This window comes from Staurois parvus, unplaced genomic scaffold (assembly GCF_062004578.1).
Source record: "Staurois parvus isolate SC_StPar_1 unplaced genomic scaffold, SC_StPar_1.0 ptg000282l, whole genome shotgun sequence".
Classification (NCBI taxonomy): domain Eukaryota; kingdom Metazoa; phylum Chordata; class Amphibia; order Anura; family Ranidae; genus Staurois; species Staurois parvus.
Window position 1 is genome coordinate 14,223,003 of NW_028318078.1, and position 21,596 is coordinate 14,244,598.

The window sequence follows — 21,596 nt, forward strand, 5'->3', positions numbered from 1 at the left end:
CTGGAACTACAACACGGTTTATGCATTACCAGAATGCATAGTAAAATGTATGTTTATTGCATGTTACCACAAAGAAAAAAAAAAAAAAAGTAAATGTGCTTTGGACCACTTATCTACCGCCGTTTATGAAGTGCAGTGGACAATTATTTCTGCAGTGCCATTTACAAATAGTACGTGAAAGTTATAGAGTTTACAAATGGACACACACACACACACACGTTTTTTTTTTTGTTTTTTTTTTAAATTCTTACTAGTAATGGTGGCGATCAGCGACTTATAATAGGACTGCGGAGCGCATTCAGACACTGGGGGGAACTGACTTGGTGTCACTGACATCCCCAGTGGCGCCAATACAGTGATCAATGCTAATAAAAAGCACTGACACTGTACTAACGGCACTGGGCAGAAAGGGATTAACATCTGGGGAGATCAAAGGGTTAACTGTGTGCGTTTTACTATGGGGCTGTGTCTGTGTGCTTCACTGCATGCACACTGATTTGCATGGCTGTGCACAGCCATGCAAATCAGTGTGCATGAGCTGACAGGGAGGAAAACTGTTTTATTAACTAACAGTTCTTCCCCCCCCCCCCATCTGAGATCCTCAGCAATCACCGAGTGCTGGTGAGTAATCACCGCCTGGGACCCAGTGATTGACAGCCGCGAATGGTGGCGTGGGTAGGGCGCGTGTGTGCACCCCCTACCCACAAATGCAAAATCATGTGTGTATACAAGTGATTTTGCACACCCGTGCCACCCTGTAGCAGTATAACTGCTATAGGGCAGATAGGAAGCGGTTACGGGAGTTCTATGGTCACAGCATACACCTTTTTAGAATATCAGCATTGTAATAGTAATTCAAACAATGGTTATTATGGAAAAAAATAAAAGTTTACTTGAAAATCTTTTTATGTTGCGATTACTGCCCAACCATAGTTTTCCCATAATCATCATTCAGGACAACTACCAGAGTGGTCTAACAAAGAACTATCATACATTAGTGGAGGACAGCCCATAGAACCTTTCTGAAGGCCAAACTTTGGCTTATTAAATGCCCTAGTAAATCAAAAGGCATAGTTTGTGGACCTAACTGCAAATAGAGATTTCCTCCCAGGAAGTTCCGTCTCTTTCTGTCACGGATGCTGCCACTGATCTCAGCTGGAGGCTCATAATCCACGCTCCTAAAAGCAGGAAGGATGGCTTCCCTAATCCAACTGGCTATGGAACCTTTAAAGTGATTATAGTCACATTTAAAAAAAAACAAAAAAAAAAAAAAACCACACACCACAATAAAAAAGGTTTATACTTACCTGCTCTATGCAAGAGTATTGAAGAAAGTAGCCACTTGCCTCCTCTTCTGGGCCTCCTGCCAGCACTGTTCCTCCTTCTGTGTGTCCCCATAGCAAGCCACTTGCTATGGGGGCACACATTCGAGTTGAACCATGTGCATCCATAGACACACAGCGTAGCTAGGCTGCGCTTGAATTTAAGACATCTCAAGAGACACCTTTTTTGCATCTTGAGAAATGAACTGATTTTTTGGGGTACTGCAGAAAGTTGGTAGTCACTTCCTGTGATCTATGGAAGGCTTAAGGTGGAAAAATGGGCTAATAGAAGACTGGCTAAAAAAAGTTGCCTCCCCCTCCTCCTACCTATGCTGCATACTGTTTGTAAAAGATCTGTGTACATACACAGAACCTCTTTCAATCATCTTCAGAATGGTCACAAAATCATTGAGTTGTGACAATCCCTGCCGGCTTCTACTACCAAACCCAGGCTGAAGTCTAAGCCTGCAGGTATAGAACAGTCAACCTTTGTGATCTGGGGTTGTTTTGCTCCATGGTAGATGTGTTTCAGCGAGTCCATGCCAGTCTGAAATGTGGTTAAAGCCTTGCCAGCCCAGGTTTTAATAAAACAGAAAGGAAAGTCCACAAAAAAAAAAAAAAAAAAAAAGTTGCCCATGCAGGGGATTTTCAATATTAAATAGCAAAAATGCCAAGCCACCTGGCTCTCTTCAGCAGATCTGCTTTTTTATCGGGATCCTTAAGACCCATCTCTCAGGGCTCTCATAGCTCACTCAGCCTTTAGTTAAAGTAGCCAGCTGCATGCACCCACTCCCTGGCCTCTCAATAGGTGATCTCCTGGCACCCTGGGCTCTCTCACTCTTCAGCGACCTCTAAGTTTCCGCAGTCTCCTGGACTCACATAGTCACCTCAGCATTCCCAGTCCTCCAGACTTGCTCCACTGTTCCGATTCTGCCAGTCCTGTTCAAGATGCCAGCCAGAATGCAGTCGATGGTATCATCTTCTGCCACTGGAAGTGTCACCAAATGCCATATTGCTCACACTATCCACCATTTTGCCCTGACATGAGGGAATGCCACGAACCACCCCGAGGATGGGCCAGATGCACCGTATTGTTCCCTAGAGAAAACAGGTAGGGAACAGCTACAAAGGCGAAAAGACTCACTTCCAACCCTGTACAGGGAAGAAAGATAACCCTCAGAGAGGAAGGGGGTAAAACTGTCCAGGGACTAAGACCTGATGGCACTGAGAATGGTCTATGACCACAATAACCAGACCTACAGCAACAAAATAAGCATTACAATAGGAGTTCCTGGATGGTTGGAAACAGTGAAACTGAGGATGAGGGGATGGAAGGGACTTTGAAACTGCATTTGGCTTAGCGTTTCCTGAAGGCACAGCCAATCATCCCTCAGGTAGCTATCCTGGAAGATGATTATGGGAAAGTACGTTACAACACTTTGGACGTGTTTGGTAAGCTGTATCTCTATGTTTAGCAGGGCTTTAGGAGTGGGTCAGATAGGACTGAAACAACTAATTGACATAATAGATTATGAAAATAGTTGTCAACGGATTTCATAATGGATTAGTTAACCTGCATACAGAATGCATTTGTTTACATATCAGAAAAAAAACAAAAAAAAAAAACAAAAAAAAAAACAAAAAAAAAAAAAAACAGTGCAGCATGTATACAGCTCAGTACACCATCCATACATGTCAGTTACACACAGTGCAGCACACATACAGCTCAGTACACTGTCCATACACATCAGCAAGTGCCTGGGAATTTGTGAATGTGAGGAGCAAAGCCTCATGGGACATGTAGGCCTTGGCAGGAGAAGGAAGTGAGTGAATCTAAAGGCAGATTTTATCCATGCAAAAAATCTCAGCCTTTAGTACTACTTTAATATAAAAGATTTACATCCCCCCTCCACATCAGTCTCTCATAAAATACCTTATATATCCATATCCAACTGCTGGGTAGAAACACACACACACACACACACACACACACACACACACACACACACACACTTTAGCTGTCTCACAGTATAAATGAACCCCTTATAGTAGAGATTATCTGCTGTTTTTGTGCTGAAAAGGGCTAATTTTTTTTTTTTAACCCAATCATGACAGGTGATTAAAAAAAAAAAAAAAAAAAAGGACGCATGTTGCTGCTACTATGTCTTTTGCTGGTCATACATATATCGATTTTCAGACGAGAATATTCGTAAGAAAATTGTTCGTGCTGTTGATGAATGTCAGAAATGTTCACTTGCTTTTAAACATTCAATTTTAAAATTAATGTAGTTTGTAAACGAAAACCACATACATTGTGTATATTAACTCCAGACTTTTGAGGTTTTTCTCCGATAAATTGAAATAATAATCAGCCAGCTAATTGATTTTGAAAATATTCCTTAGTTGCAGCCATAGGGTCAAAATATTTATACGTTTGTAGGCACTAAGGAACCATGGCATACATCCCCCCTGTGTAAGTTTCTTAGGAGAAGAAAGTCAAATTGGCCAAGCCTCCCCTTCCCTTTTCCACAGGCCCAAACATGCATGTTTGCACAATGTAAACTTCCATATCACAATTTATTAATTAACAGACAATTCAATAGTCAAAGTTTTGCATGAGCTGGTTTTCAAATTATTTACATTTATAGGAAGGACACAATTGGGTATTAAAAGCAAACACAGACTAGGGTTAAAACTACTTTTTAAGAGCAAACCTGTAAGATAACAATCCCCAGCCTGCCCTAGGTACCCTATGGTGCCTACACTTACCTTTACCACTTACTGCTTAGAATCCCACCAAATTATCAGAAATCACTCCTAATGGTATGATCCTTCCTCCTTAGAAAGCTCTTGAGCCTGGTGGTTGGCAGCTCTGGGCCCAAGAGCTGCATTCTGGGGAGGTATATGATGCGCCACTTTTTAATTTCTGGCAGAAGAGATCAAAGTGGTGGTGAAGGTAGGTATAGAGACAGGGTAACCAATAATAAACAAGAGTTTCTATGGCAATCCTACAGCAACACTTTGAGGCTATTTATATAAAAATCAACTAAGCTAAATAACTGATGTCTCATGATTGCAACATTTATATAATACAAACTTCAGTACGATTATAGAATGCTACCTCTTATGTACACACAAAGCACTACCCTGTCACTTTTATGTGAACAGATTTACAAACAATAACATGAACAGTATTTTGTGTAAACACTGCATATGGCATAATTCCCAGAGTTCTACTGACTAAAGCTTGCTTACTTCTAGCCATCCCTGTGCAATCCATGATCAACATGGGAGCGGCTGTAAAAGAGATTAACAAAATACTGAACTGATTTAATACACAAAACTGCCACAACTATAGTTACATTTGGTCCAGTTGCAATATTTGTAATAAATGCATATTATGTTAGGATATATAGGCAATGGTAGGCAGATGGGACTGTATACACCAGTGTGTTAGCATCATGTCAAGAATTTGGGGCATGTAGACTCTAGGCTTTGCAGCAATCTGCTGCCTCCACTGAATTCAATTGCCACTTGCCAAATACCTGCCTAAAGCTTCAGTGTGTGTTTTTGAAGCATTTGCCTCCCCTTGTGAAAACCCCCCCCCTCCCCTTGTGAAAACCAGGAGGTGTAATTTGGGCAGTGTTTATCTCTGAACAGTAATGAGTGTGATACGCGCCAAGCATGTGGGTTAATGTTACAGTTAAGTGAACTGGAGATTGTCATTTTGCTCATGGCAAAGAGGCCCAAGAGTGGCCAGACATTGCCGAATTCTGTAGGATGGCCCAACGTGAAACCTGGTTTAGGATTAGATCACGTAGGATTTCTCTAGGGTATAATAAAAACGCTGACAAAGAATCCACATTGTTGGAAAATCTCTGTGCAGCTTGTAAGAAGGGGAAGTGTTTCACTTCACTGCATCAGGTCCCAATGGGCTGAAGACAACAAGATGTCTCATTGCCAGTCGCCCCAGTGAAATATTTGGCTGCAAGCCTTAAACTGGCCACACAATCTGAATGTACAATTGCCTTTAGATTAAAGCTGCCCATAGATGGATTGTTTTGATTCCTCTATCGAAACATTGAGGTGGATGGAGGAATCCTCCCTGCTGAGCTATTGTATTGTGACAGTGGGACCTCTTCCACTCTCAGACTGAGCCAATTGGCTGCAGCGCTGATCAAATGAAAAATTTCCAATATTCCTGTCCAATTGTTAGATTGACTTCTCTCTAGCAGAAATGACCATAGATAGATTGAAATTATTATTATACAGGATTTATATAGCGCCAATGGTTTGCTCAGCGCTTTACGTTATAGTGGGAGACAATACAGTAACAATACAAGAGGGATTTGAAGGCCCTGCTCCTTGGAGCTTACAATCTAGGAAGGAGGGGTGAATGGTACAGTAGGTAGTCACTGTGGGGGATGGACTGGTTGGAAGAGTAGAGGATTCCAGAATTAGCAGAGGGCGGGATAGGCTTCCCTGAAGAGAAAGGTTTTCAGTGATCGCCGAAAGGCAAGTAGAGTAGGTGATAGTCAGATTGGGGTAGGGAGTTCCAGAGGAAGGGCGACACCCTGGAGAAGTCTTGGAGATGAGCATGGGAGGAGGAGATAAGGGAGCTAGATAGTAAGAGGTCTTGCAAGGAGCAGAGTGTGCGGTTTGGGTGATATTTAGAGATAAGATCAGTTATGTAAATTGGGGCAGTGTTGTGGATGGCTTTATATGTCATTGTTAGAGTTTTGAATTTTATCCGTTGGGCAACTGGGAGCCAGTGGAGGGATTGGCAGAGAGGGGTGGTGAACGCAGAACGGTTAGTGAGGTGGATGAGTCTGGCAGCAGCGGTCACGATAGATTGAAGTGAGGATAGCCTACGATAAGGTAGGCCAATGAGGAGGGAGTTACAATAGTCGAGGTGAGATATGACAAGGGAGTGAATAAGTTGCTTAGTGGTTTCCGGGGTTAGGAACAGTCGTATCTTGGAGATGAAGTCTACATGATTTTGTCAGCGATTAGATCTGGGGCTAGAAGGACAGATTGGAGTCTAGGATTACACCTAGTACCCTGGCGTGAGGGGATGGACGGAGGATGGTGTTAGCGATATTTATGGTGAAGTCAGTGGGGGTGGCGCGGGCGGGGGGGGGGGGGAATACTAGGAGCTCAGTTTTGGAAAGGTTGAGTTTGAGGAAGTGGAGTGACATCCAAGCCGATATGTCGCTTAGTAGGCTAGCGATGCGGGTGGAAACTGAAGGGGTGAGGTGAGGGGTAGACAGATAGATTTGTGTGTCATCAGCATAGAGATGGTAATTGAAGCCGTGGGAGCTTATCAAGTGACCAGGGGAGGAGGTGTAGATGGAGAAGAGAAGGTCCAAGGACAGAACCTTGGGGGACTCCTACAGAGAGAGGGAGTGAGGAGGAGGTGGTAGCGTTACAGGTAACACTGAAAGAGCGCTGTGATAGATAGAAGGAGAACCAGGAGAGAGCAGTCGCCGAGTCCAAAAAAGAGTTTAGTTTTTTGAGGAGGAGGGGATGGTCAACCGTGTCAAAAGCCGCAGAGAGGTCGAGTAGTAGGAGTATTGAATAGTGGCCATTGGTTTTTGCAGTTAGTAGGTCATTAGAGTGCTTTAGTAGGGCAGTTTCGGTGGAGTGTAGGGGGCGAAAGCCAGACTGTAAAGGGTCGAGAAGGTTGTTGTCAGTGAGGTGGGAGCTCAGGCGATTGTAGACTAAGCGTTCTAGGAGTTTAGAAGTAAATGGCAGCAGGGAGATGGGTCTAAGGTTGTTCAGGTTGGTGGGGTCTAGGGAGGGTTTCTTAAGTATGGAGCCAGCCAGGGTTCCTCCAGAGGTTGCTAGGGGCTCCTTAAGCAATGAGCTATTTCTGACTCTTAGATATGTTCCCACTGGCACCATTGATATTTTTGTCTGTAAAGAGGCAATTCTTTCCAATGACTACAAGCATTAGGAGCATTCTTTCCACTGACTATCACTTTAATGTATCTTGGCTTGTAGATATAATCATTTTTAGCAGTGGTTCACTGAGACCAGAAATGTATTTCTAGGGTTCCTCATTGTTGAAAAGGTTGAAAAAGGTTGTTGTAGAAAATTAATGTTCACAGAAATAAGGCAGTTAAAAGAAATGGTGCCATGTATACTTTAGCTAATACACTCCTTCAGGCAGAGGATGGCTCTGTTTATCCACAAGGCACTTTTCAATAGTAATACTTTTGAAGTGGTGTGCAATCTCGTCGGCAGTGAGATTGCTGAAACGGCCAAATTTAAATTCATCTATGGCCAGACTAAGCAACAGTTATACAATTCAAGGGCCTAAGGGCTCATCTACACTAGCAGTAGCACTCTGAAGAGGGATAACAAGTTAATTGCTTTTCACAGGGCACATGCAGTGAGAATGTGTTATGTTGCATTGCATGCAGTTGTGGCATAGCTCCATTCACTTGAACTGCCTGCCAGTCCTGATGGGGGAAATCTCTGCACTGCGGACACAGCATGTGCATACCCCTATATGGCTCTATTTGCAGCCTAAGGGGGTGCGGTAAAGAAGTGACTCAGCCACTTGTTTCTACCTTCCTCCACTGCAAGTATAAACTAGACCTAAGTAAATAGATATAAAATGATTGTTTAGGTGGGCACTTGCACTACACTGTTGTCAGAAATTCCAAACCAAGACTTTAGGTTGCACAAAGATTTCAGATGGTTGCGAGACATGTAGGCACAATCTGAGAATCCTTGTGCCAACAAATCAGCTGATCACCATTATGGTATGTCAATGCAGAAGGAAAGGGGGGGGGCCCAATAGAGTTATACACTGTTGAAGCCAGGTATGTCAGGGGAGAACAGCAGCAACTGGTGTGGGTTTTCTAGAGCCATACATGGATCAAAACTCAATTTATCTATGAGCACTGTGGTTGTACAGAAGCCGATCTACAGATCGACTTCAGTGCAACCACCCTTTTGGATTTTCCCCAATCAGCGCTGCAGGCTATAGCCTGCAATGCTGATCAGTGTGTTCGGAAGGTGGGGATGTCTCCCTACTGCCAGAATACAATAGCTTAGCGGGAGGATTTCCTCATCCACGTTGAGTGTGTGGATGTTGGAAACTAGCTGAACAAAAAACTGACTAATGTATGGGCTGCTTAAAGCTGGCCATAATGGATTGATATTTGGCTGGTTTAGCAGGGACCGTCTAAATTTCTAGCCATGTATGAACACTGTGGTCGTACAGAAGTCAATCTGTACAACTTCCCTGTTAGATTTTCTCCATTCAGTATATTCTGATGATGGGGAAGTCTCCCTACTGCCAGAATACAATAGTTTAGTGGGAGGATTCCTCCCACCACATTGAATGTGTGGATGAGGGAATCAGTTATTTTCATTCAACCCACTAGTTGAACCAAAAAGTAAAAACCTGACTTATGTATGGACTGCTTAAAGCTGGCTATACATGGATTGAGATTTGACTGATTCAGCAGGAACCATCCAAATTCCAATCCATCTATGGCCATTCATGTTCAAGAGGAGTCCGCCTAGTAATCAACTCCTCTCAAATGGTACTGTTGAAAAACTTGTGTTGGATCAGCACTGATCAGTGTATTGTGACAGTGGAGAAGTCCTTGCTGTCAGTATACAATAGTGCAGGGCTGAGGATTACTTAATCCACCTCAAATGAGTGGATGGGGGGGGGGGGGGGGGGGTGTATCTGTTTTTTTTTTTTTTTGGATCATCTCACTGGTTGATCACAAAAAGAAAAAAAAAAAAAAAAAAAAAAAAATGATCCAACTATGGGGCAGCTGTACCGGTTTGGCCCATGTTCCCCAAACAACTGGTTGAAGGGCATCTCCCTGCCATCATAGACATAAGATTGGCTAAAGAAGCCAGTCTGGCCACTTGCCATCACAGGTCTGTATTATCTTACACATGTATTGTTATTCTCGGTTTATTTTGTACATTGTTACCTTGAGGGATACGCAGTGTTTTATATAAAACAATAAGTGATCTGAACACTGATGAATAATACACAACAAATAAAATGAAATCTGCATTGCATTCTCGCTGAGGATGTGGACTACAACTCCTAGGAGGGGGTGTCCGATTACCGCCGACTCCACTGGCAGGCTTGGTGTCTCCTGGGATCAGCATGCACCATGTTGGTGATGTACCTGCCCTATGGAAGTGAATGCAGGCGGAATGAAGGGCTGGGCTCCTCTCCTTGTGTTTACATTCTGTGCCCCTCCACTGTCTGCTCTGTACATGGCAGGACCATCACTATGTGAATGTACAGAGCAGGGAGGAGAGTCCATCCCAGAGTCCTCACATTCACCATCATCACAGCTACATGCCAGAGCAGAGGAGTCTCCATCCCCACACAGTACAATCATAATAATAGAAGAGTGTGGGAAGTGCCCTCAGCCAGCCCAGTCACGTGTGTTTCCATGCTCAGCAGCACGTACACATGCCCATACAATGGCTCCATTTACCACACACGGATGAGCCCCCACAGGCTCCGTCTTACCTCTCCTCCCCCGGCATTGGCTGTTGCCCCTCATGGCCCCGGTGATGTGAGCTCGGCTCCTCCACTGTCAGCAGCTCTCAGCCGTATGAGAGGCGGGCACCACCGACATGTTGCTCTCCTCAGCCACGTCCGGACAGCTGAGCCCCCAGCCGCCGTGTGTCAGAGTACCCGGGCACCCGAGGAATGTAGAGCTGACGACCCGCCCAGGGGATTAGAGGAGCGGGGAGGGGGAGGAGCCTCCAGAGATGGGAAGTGCAGGGAGCGCACAGCCTCTGTTTACACACACTGGAGGCTCGGCTGTCACTGGGGTTAACGCTTTCCGTGCCGGATCATACTTAAAGCCCTCATCTAAAACGAGTTTTTTTCCCACTTCTTCTAACACTTCCTGCTTGGCATTCTATCCCCTTACATTGTGAAGCAACATATCCTCACATACGTCTTCCCTCCAGGTCCCTGCCTGCCAATCCAGCGGGGCGAATGGTACCCGAGATCACCATCCCCTGCAGTCCTCTATGATGAGTAGAGAAAAACAAACAGAGGCGCTCCGGCCTAATGCATTACCTTCAAAAATGTATTCAATGATAAAAGCAGGTATTGTACTCACTAAATGACCGTACAGTCACAGGCACATCGTGAAAGAACCGCTCTGTCCACTCTGGACCTCCAACAGGCTGACGCGTTTCAAGGACTTGTCTCAGAGGTGGGAGGTCCAGAGTTCCCATTACGGACAGACACGTAGTGCGGATTGGACAGAGCGGTTCTTTCACAATGTGCCTTTGACTGTATCATCATTTTGTGAGTACAATACCTACTTTTATCATTTAATAAATACATTTTTAACCACTTGCTACAGGGCACTTATACCCCTTCCAACCCAGGCCAGTTTTCAGCTTTCAGCGCTGTCACATTTTGAATGACAATTGTGCGGTCATGCAACACTGTACCCATATGAAATCTTTATCAATTTTTTGAGACACGGCTTTATTTTGGTGGTATTTAATCACCTCTAGGTTTTTTATTTTTTGCTAAACAAACCAAAAACAACTGAACATTTTGAAAAAAAATGTTTTTTCTTAGTTTTTGTTATAAAATATTGTAAATAAGTGAATTTTCTCCTTCACTGATGTGCGCTAATGAGACTGCAGTGATGGGCACTGATAGGTGGCACTGATGGACACTGATGAGGAGGCACTGGTAGGTGGCACTTATGGGCATTGACATGCATCACTGATGGGCACTGAAAGGCAGCACTCATATATGGCACTGGTAGGCGGCACTGACTGGCACTGTTAGGTGGCACTGATAGGCAGCACTGACAGGCACTGATGCGCACTGATAGGCGGCAGTGACTGGCACTGATAGGCGGCACTGACTGGTACTGATAGGTGGCACTGATTGGCAGCATTGGTAGGTGGCTCTGACTGGCATTGATAGGTGGCACTGACTGGCACTGATAGGTGACACTGAAAGGCAGCTCAGATGGGCACTGATATGTAGCATTGATGTGCACTGGTAGGCACTGATATGTGGCATTGATGTGCACTGGTAGGCACTGATATGTGGCATTGATGAGGCACCGGAAGGTGGCATTGATGAGCACTAACAGCTGGCATTGATGGGCACTGACAGGTGGCACTGCTGGGGCTACACAGATCATCAGGGCACACTGATCATCAGTGCCCTGATGATCAGTGTAGATGTCCCCTCTGAGGAATGCTGATTACCAGCTCTCCTCTCCTCTCGAGCTGTCAGCGCGACAGCTCGTGAGGAGAGAAATGCCGATAACCACAATTTCCCTATTTACATGCGATCAGCTGTGATTGGACACAGCTGACCACATGACCCAACCGACATCTTCGGCTCTTTCCGTTGATCGGTGATCTTCTGTGTCCGAGGGACACAGCGCACCACGGATCGCCAGGCTGCACGCTCCAGGAGCCTTGCATGCGCGGTTAGAGTGGGAGGACATCATATGACGTCCTCCCAGAATGAAAGAACCGCTTTGCGCCCGTCATTACCTTATATGGCAGGTGGGAGGTGGTTAAGGTAATGCACTAGGCCGGTGCGCCCTCTGTTTGTTTTTCTCTGCGTAGTATATTTGGCCTTCCCCGGTCATTTGAGGGCAGCAAGGCATGCATATCCCAAGAAATTTGTGATGTGGTCCTATCCATACAGAGTCCATCCCTAAGCGCAGGAGTATCTGGGTTTGCCATTTCTTCACAGTCCTCTATGATGATGCTGTTCTCTTATGGGCGGAGCTTAATCAGTGTACCCAGAGTGTTTGTTACCCCAACATGTCCTATTCCTGATATGTGCCTGCTGTACTATGTACTTGTGTTACAAGGGAAGTATGGGATTTTTGTTATTAACCACTTGCCCTCCAGACGATCTCCCCCCCCCCTTCCTAACCAGGCCATTTTTTGCGTTACGGCGCTGCGTTACTTTAACTGACAATTGCGCAGTCATGCAACACTGCACCCAAATTAAATTTATGTCCTTTTTTTCCCACAAATAGAGATTTCTTGAGGTGGTATTTGATCGCCTCTGTGTTTTTTATTTTTTGCGCTATAAACAAAAAAACGACAATTTTGAAAAAAAGCAATATTTTTGACTTTTTGCTATAAAACATGTGCAGTAAAAAAATATAAAAAAATCTAATTTCATCATAGATTTAGACCAAAATGTATTCTGCTACATGGCTAAAAAAAAATCCCACTATGTGTAAATTAATTGGTTAATGTGAAAGTTATAATGTTTACAAATGGCGGTATATATACTGGAATTTTTTTTTATACTAGTAATGACGGCGATCAGCGACTTATAGCGGGACTGCGGCGGGCATTCTGACCAACTGCCACTGACATCCCCACTGACACTAATACAGTGATCAGTGCTAATAAAAAGCACTGATACTGTACTAATGGCACTGGGCAGAAAGGGGTTAACATCTGGGACGATCAAAGGGTGTGGTGTTTTACTGTGTTGTGTGTGTGTGCTTTACTGTGTAAGCATGCTGCTTTGTATTGCTCTGCTATGAAGAGCAATACAAATCAGCATGCTAGAGCTGATGGGAGAGATCTGTATTGTTTACATACAGAGCTCTCCTCGGCAATCTCCAGGTGCCAGCGGGGAATCTCTGGCCAGGACCCAGTAATTGACAGCTGAAGCCGCCAATGGCGGCATGGGTTGGGCAGCATGTGTGCACACGCCTCCTACCCGGAGATACAAAATCACAAATATATACGTGGTTTTGGGCAGCCCTGACACCCTGTAGCAGTAGTTCTGCTATAAGGCGGTCGGAAAGCAGAGTCAGCCAGGGTTCCTCCAGAGGTTGCTAGCTGCTCCTTAAGCAATGAACTATTTCTGACTCTTAGATAAGTTCCCACTGGCACCATTGATATTTTTATCTGTAAAGGGGTAATTCTTTCCAATGACTACAAGCATTAGGAGCATTCTTTCCACTGACCATCACTTTAATGTATCTTGGCTTGTAGATATAATCATTTTTAGCAGTGGTTCCCTGAGACCAGCAATGTATTTCTAGGGTTCCTCATTGTTGAAAAGGTTGAAAAAGGTTGTTGTAGAAAATTAATGTTCACAGAAATAAGGCAGTTAAAAGCAATGGTGCCATGTATACTTTAGCTAATACACTCCTTCAGGCAGAGGATGGCTCTGTTTATCCACAAGGCACTTTTCAATAGTAATACTGTATATCAGGCACTTACAGACCACAGAATGCCAGAGGAATGCTTCCCTTGGAAGGGGCTATGACCTTGCTTGGTCACACTGCAATCTCCAAATGTCCTTGTAGATATCCAGCTGCCAGTGGGAGACTGTTCTAGAAAACTGACATAGGAGACACCCTGTAATGGGACACCTACTTTTTTCCTTCCAAGACTGTCTTTATGTTACTTGTACAATGTGGGCACAGCGAATAACACAGAATCTCCTATTTATGGATTTATTTTGAGTCAAGATGGGTGCCCAAATCATGTGGGATTTTGGAAACCAATAGGGTTGCCATCCTACCCAAGATGGCTGCCTGGAGCCTATAGCAGGGATCAGTTAGTTCTTAAAGGAGAAGTATAGCCAAAGCTAATTTGGCTATACTTTTCCTGGGGATCACCAAGGTGCAGTTTGTTCTGCACTCCTGTGACCTGTTTTCAGCTGACAGATGATGTCATTCAGCCAGACCAGGCTCTAAAAAGATCCTAAAAATATGGCCGGGATCCACCCAGATGCCTAGACTGGCAGCTGGTTCAGCCTCTCAGCAATCTGCTGAGAGCCTGAGTCAGCCTCTCCCGCCCCCTCCACAGCATTAAAGGGGCAGAGCAGAGAGTCGGTGACTGGCAGTCCATAGTCACTGAGGGCTGAGCGATCAGTAGTCATTGATTACTCAGTTCTCAGTCTTAGAAGTTGTGGGGGTTAGCTGTAGCATTGGACCAAAGCTGCATCCACCTAGGTGAGTATAACCTTTTTTTTTCCAGTACCCATACTTTTACAGGCGTACCTCGGTTTATGAATTTAATTTGTTCTGCAGTACTTTTTGTATTGCGAACAATTCGTAAATCGAAACGTGGTTTCCCATAGGAATGTATTGAAAACCAATTAATCCATTCCGGAGGTCAGAAAAAAGTAAAAAGAAAAGTCTTTTATCTGTTCAAAACTCTTTATAAAGTGCACTTGAAGGCATAAATACTGTACAGGGACATGATTAAAAATTAATTCGTAAATGCATTGAAAACCAATTCATGAAGATGTCTTATTAAATACATGCAAGTGTTACATGTGTTGGAGCTGACTGGTATCCGATGAGACGGAGGATTTTATTACCATCTTAAAAGTATCCATTATATGGGAGGAGGAACAGATAAAGGAGATATCGTGAGGTCTGGATGTGTGGAGATGTCATATTATTAACACGTAGTTTTAACATGCGTTGGAGGTGAGAGTTCTGTGAGCACGGAGTGGCACTGTTCTTAGCATGAAAATTCACATTCACCATGGAATTGTAGTTACGATGCCGGATCATGTGATGTTTGGAAACTTATGAACTCATTTATTGAAACCACTTTAGTATCTTTATTCATTCATTTATATTTATGGTCTATGTTCTTGGTCATTTATTCATATTATGAACATGAGCACAATTTATCCACCTGTATTTTTTTATTAGTACTGATTGATGTGCATTAGCAGCGCTACATCACCTTTAATTAATTTATCTTTTATATTTCACCAAACAATTGGGTATTAGATTGCGTTTTTGTGTATTAAAATTAATTTAAAGTGTTACTAAACCCAGGACCCTGCATTCACTCTGTCTGTTCTTCCACAGTACACAGAACATGGAAATGCAATTATTTTAGTAAATATAAACTGCTAAATACTTTTTGTTATTAGCAGTTAGAGCAGTCTTGTGACTTCTATCAGTGTTCAGCAGAGCACTGGTTAAAGCTTGTAGGAGGAGTTTTCTCTAGGAGGATGAAGAACCCCTGACCTCTGTCTGGACAAAGCTAATTGGCCCTGTGCTGATCACATGAACTCTCCGAAGAAAAAAAAAAAACCTCCCTAGCAAAACACACCAAATTGAGCATGTGCAGTGTCTACACACAATATGTTTTATCAGGAGATAAGAGGGAGACACTGAAGGAAGGGATGATCAGAGAAGTCAGGATAAAACATCCTTTTTACACAATGCAGAGGATTAACCCCTTAGGTTCCACAGCATGCAACACGCATGCTTTACTACAGTTTAGTTGATATTGTGGGAACACAATTGATGTCAGCAGCAGCACCTATTCATTTGTTTATTTATATTGTATAATAGGGGCAGAAGTTCACTCACTTATCTATCAAAATATAAAAGATGATGTTATGCCAAGTAAAGAGATACCTAACATGTCAAGCTTGAAAATTGTGCATGCACCTGGAATGGTGACAAACTATGGTGCTTAAAAATCTCCATAGGCGACACTTTAAAAACCTTTACAGGTTACAAGTTTATAATTACAGAGGAGGTCTGGTGCTAGAATGATTGCTCTCGCTATAATGTTTGCAGCAATAACTCACATATATGGTGGAAATGCCAGTTACATGTGCATGTGTGACCTAGATATGTGTTCACCCTTGCGCGTGAGCACGAGGGAATGGTAGCGCTTTCAAACTTGTTATTATTATCTATGTTATTAATTTGTTTTTTTTTAATTTTACACTGTCCCTCTAATTTTAAAACATCCCTTATGATAGTGATAAGCATGACTGGTCCTCTTTACTGAGAGATCCGGGGTCTATTAGACCCCGGATCTCTCCTCGGCCCTTAAAAGCATCTGATCAAACCATGGCCTGTTTACATTCTGGAGAAACTGGAAGTGACAAATTACTCTTTGCTTCCAGTTTCTCATACCATAGAGATGTTTATGGAAGATCCAGTCACTGTTCAGCTCTATAGTAAGCCCTCAGAACCACTCTAAAAAAATCTTGGTATAACCCCTTAAATCTGGTGACTTACCAGTATGTTGTAGGGGCTGAATTGGTTAAATTCTGGGCATTATATTCCATATGCCCTTCGAGTAGACACTGCTGTGTCACACATATCACAGAGCCTGCCTTCTGAACTACAGAGGTGCTGAGAGGGGAAGTATCAGGAGGTGGAACCAGTATAGAAACCACTGCTTGTAGCCAGCAAAGTATCATGGGATATGTAGTCCTTAGCAATTGAACGAAAACAGCAGAGGAGAAGCTGCAAAGCATGCAGGGAATCCAGGAAGTTATGGAAAGAGATGGTCAGCAATTACAAGGGATCTCCTGTGACAAAGTCTATTTGGATGAAACGCGTCAGTAAGGAGCCTGTGCATGCTAGATACATGCCCATCTGCTGTACACTGAGGATAGGAGACAGAGATACAGCAGTTTCACTGCTAGTGGGTGACTATTTTTTGTGTCTCCTATCGGCATTAGAGAGGTGGACCTGTCAGATGGGAGAAGAGAGGCTGCTGTCAGATCACTACAGTGTATGGTGAAAGTAGAGTTTTTTTGTCAATACCATCACTGTTTGCAAGTAATAATCCAGCACTTTGATTGTGGGTGAATTGTATTATTTATTTTAATAAAAGATTTAAAAAATATTAATACACTTTTGCGATACTTTTGTATTCTTATTTTGCCAGCAGTATTGAAGATTAATGGGTGTCATGGAGATGAAGGAAGATACATACGAGAACAATCATTACTGATAATTACTAGTGGGTCTAGATCTCTTTACGTTAAAGGTCAAATACCTCCAGCGAGTTATTTCTGACAGTCACCAGTGCTTCCAGAGTTCACGAAGTGGAGTGCTGTGTTTCTCACCATGATATTTTTTATTTTGCAGAGCAGCAGTAAAAGCAGGACACATTGTATATATTTAGGAGACTTTATTTTTCCAAATGATTATATTGTTGCACAATTGTTTGAGTGGATTTAAACAGACACTTTGCACATGTGTACCTATAAAGTTTGTTTACATGGTTTGATGTTTATGGGCATGTAATTTTTACAAAAATACTTTTTCACATTTACTCACAATATTTTTTTTAACTATTTGCACTTTTATTGAAATACACAAATATGGGCTTTTGGAGTTAACATTATTTAAAAAATTTATTAAATTTAGTCAATAAGCAAAATTGACGGAGCAGATTTTTAGTGAAACATTTAATTCCTTAAAATTACACCCCAAAACACATTCTGCTGTTCTTCCCGAGCATGGGGATACAACATGTGTGAGACTTTTTCGCTGCCTAGAGGGGCCCAAAATCCATGGAGCACCTTCAGGCTTCAAGGAAAATAAATTACACATCTATTTTAATAAATAAAAAATCTCATGCACACTCTACAAATAAGCTGCAATCATAAGGTGAAGAATCGCAACATGGAAAAATTACCTAAATATTGTGTAAAATATAAGCTGGGCCAATATAATATATATAATAAATCCGTCCTTGGACCCCTTCTCTTCTCCATCTACACCTCCTCCCTTGGCAAACTCATACACTCCCACGGCTTCAACTACCACCTCTACGCTGATGACACTCAAATTTACTTCTACACACCTCACCTCACCCCCACATTCTCCGCCCGTATCACTCACCTCCTAAATGACATCTCAGACTGGATGTCGCTCCATTTCCTCAAGCTTAACCTCTCCAAAACCGAGCTTCTCGTCTTTCCCGCTGCCCATGCCCCCCCCCCATCCTATCCATCACTACCAACAACACCACCATCAATCGCGCCCCGCAAGCCAAAGTCCTTGGCGTCATTCTGGACTCAAACCTTTCCTTCCAACCTCATGTCAAATCACTTACAACATCGCAAAGATACGCTCCTTCCTTACCCCAGACACCACTAAACTACTAGTACACTCCCTGATTATCTCACGCCTCGACTACTGCAACTCCCTCCTCACCAGCCTACCCCAGTGCAGGCTCTCCCCGCTTCAGACCATCCTGAACTCAGCAGCTAGACTCATCCACCTCACCAACCACTCCACCTCTGCCACCCCCCTCTGCCTCTCCCTCCACTGGCTCCCTATTGCCCAACGCATCAAATTCAAACTACTCACTCTGACCTACAAAGCCATTCACAACACTGCCCCTAACTACCTCACCAACCTGATTCCCAGGTACCACCCTACCCGTACCCTTCGCTCTTCACAGGACCTCCTTCTATCTTGCTCCCTGGTCTCCTCCTCCCACGCACGACTGCAAGACTTCTCCAGGTCCTCCTCCATCCTCTGGAACTCACTACCCCAATCCATCAGACTGTCACCTTCCCTCCTCACCTTCAGGCGCTCCCTGAAAACCCACCTCTTCAGGGAAACCTACCCCACCATTACCTAACAGCTGTTCTCCTTCATTCCTCCTACCACTCTATCCCCCACAGCCATTTCCTCCTGTACCACTACCCCCTCCCTTCTAGATTGTCAGCTCGAAAGAGTAGGGCCCTCTAACCCCTCGCGTGCTGTTTGTAGTTGCTGTACTGTTTCATGTATTGTCCCCCCCTCTATTGTACAGCGCTGAGCAAACCCTTTGGCGCTATATAAACTTGATGTAATAATAATAATTAAACCAATTTGTGTAATTGCACCTTAAACAATTAGTGAAAATCAGACATCGATGTACTTGTACCAATTATACAAATATATGTGCAATTTTACTTTTACAACTAAACCCAATAAAATCCAAAATTTTTATGTTCAATTACTTAATGTAATTAACAACACTGTGATAATTCTGTATCACCAGTGTTCACAAAACAGTGCTACTATTCAAATAAACAGCATAAAAAAAATGTACAAACAATGTCTTTGAGTAATAATCCTTATAATCCTCCACAGCTGTTAAAAATAAAAAAACAGTTCATGCTGTGCACAGGTGAAACCTCCAACACACCTATGGGCAGTCTCTCATCTTATTATTATGACCTTTAGATGAGGAAAGGTCTTAAATTGTTTATTGCCACAATAAAATTACACTCACATGCAGGGGTGGACTGACAACTCATGGGGCCCCCGGCCAATAGGAAATCATGAGGCCCCTGTGTCCTTGCCCACACTCAAATCACACCCAAAGAAAGCCTATGAAAGGTATCAGGGGAATCTCATGGGGTCCCCTACTGACCCCGGGCCCTCGGGCAGTGCCCAAGGTCCCAAATGGTCAGTCAGCCCCTGCTCACATTTAAACAGATCGCTTTAACTCTTAGGTAACAGTCATCACCGATGTTACAGGGGTCCCTGATGATGAAACATGTAGGGTAAAGGGATTGCCTTGTAGAGAGGTGAGCCGGAGGTGCTTGAGACCCGGAGGAGAGCGAGTAGGCTCAAAGTTTGTGCAATGGAATGGCTGGCACACAGCGCCACTGTGCATATGGGTTCCCAGTGATTGTTACCTAAGAGCTCAAATGATCTGTTTACACGTGTAATTTTATTGTGGCAATAAATGTTTTTATGTTATGGATGTTTCTTCCTTTTATGTCTTTTGAGTATTGACATTTGGAATGATCCTTGTGGTTTAATTATGCCATTTGAGAGCTAGTCCTGTCCTGGAGGTAAAGGGGATGTGTGCTTAAACTGATACTAAAGCCAGGACCCTGCATTCACTATAACTGTTCTCCCACAGTACACACAATGTGGAAATGCAATTATTTTAGTAAATATAAACTGCTAAATACCTTTTATCATCTGCAGTTAGAGCAGTCTTGTGACTTCAGCAGAGCACTGGTTAAGGCTTGTAGGAGGAGTTTTCTTTCTGCTCTAGGATGTGAAGGTCTTGACCCTCTGTCTGGACAGTGCTGATAGGCCCTGTGCTGATCACGTACACTCTCCCAAGAAAAAAAAACCCTCTCTAGCATTACACACCAAACTGAGCATGTGCATGTGACTATGGATTCAGTCTGTATCAAGTGGTCATTTCAACAAGAGGAGGGGCAGAGAAGAAAGGATCAAACAGACTTTTTGCACAGACTGATTTTACAGTTGTGGGTTTAGTAACACTTTAAGACCTTCTTCATCAAAAGGTCATAATAGTAAAGTGAGAGTGCCCATAGGGAATGGTGGAGATTTAACCTGGACAAAACACAGAGGGATTTATTTAATCACCTGTAGAGGATTATAAGGAATAAAGCAAATCTAAAGGAATACATTTTCCAAATCAGGAAGTGAGAGGAAATCCTTCCAAAGTGAGAGAATCCTGAGGTGTCACCAGGGTCACCAGAACTAGTGTCCCCATTTGTAGAATGTCCCCTCTATTACTCTTCTGGTGGCAACCCCAAATTTGGGATTATCTTTTCATTTTACTTAATTTTACTGATGATAGCATTAAACGGGACAAATAGAGAGGGTAAATCTTCCTAATAGGAGCACATACATCAGTAAAAACTGACAGGTGTTTATCCAAAACTATCCAAAACTACTACCACTATCTATCCAAAACTAAACAAAAAAAAAAGTTCATCCTTTAGTTACACTTTAATACTCGCAGACATTTTTTACACATTTTTTTGTGATGTTTATCTGATAAAGTAGCACTGTTTTGTGAACACTTGTGATATAGAATTATTACAATGTTATTACACAGTATATTATACACAGCATTATTGTATCATTTCCACACTGTACAATGAAATGTACAAAGTCATTTGTATAGAATTTAATAATAACAAAAAAGGCAGTAAAATAGCCCCCCCCCCCAAAAAAAAACAAACAAACAACAGTTCCCCTACAGGCAACAATAGTTCTACCCCAACAACAAGAGACCCCCCAAAACAATAGACCCTGGCCAAAACAGATTCCCCCTAGCAATAGGCTCACCACAGCAATAGATCCCCCCAGAAACAATAGAACTCCCCAGCAACATTACGTTCACCAGCATGCCCAAGCACCCCTTGCCAGTCTGCATTCAGTGCTGGAGGTGCAGAACTGCAAAATCACCATGTTACCTCTGAAAAAAGCCCTGGTTTTATTGGGTTATTAAATTCAGCACTATTTGGTTTTAAGTACTGCATTGGTGCAATTACACTCATTGGTTTAAAATGGTTGTAAAACCCTACATATAAGTGATTATCCTCAGGCGATACACAGAGAATAAACAAAATATATGTTTGGAATGGATTGTAAAAGTGAATTTGTGAAAAAATGGTGTGGGTTTACCCCTAAAAATCCATAGCAGACCCTTATCCTTGATGAAAGTCTGGTATGAATTTTAAGGGAGACCAAA

The 21,596-nt window shown here is 43.1% G+C and overlaps 1 protein-coding gene across 2 annotated transcripts in view; it reads right to left on the minus strand.

Moving 5' to 3' along the window:
- Positions 1 to 10,039, minus strand: part of LOC149458682 (6-phosphofructo-2-kinase/fructose-2,6-bisphosphatase 4-like) — a 147,184-nt gene extending 137,145 nt beyond the window's left edge. The window contains exons 1-2 of one of the 2 annotated variants that reach the window (XM_089681971.1): positions 9,844 to 10,035; positions 4,092 to 4,248 (exon numbers count right to left, since the gene is read on the minus strand). Coding sequence is in view for 1 of the 2 variants with exons in the window: in XM_089681970.1 (XP_089538096.1) it covers positions 9,844 to 9,877 (34 nt within the window). In the remaining variant the exon portion in view is untranslated. Of the gene's footprint in view, positions 1 to 4,091; positions 4,249 to 9,843 lie in introns of both variants that reach the window. The other variant, XM_089681970.1, reaches the window with a different exon arrangement.
- Positions 10,040 to 21,596: the final 11,557 nt, after the last annotated feature.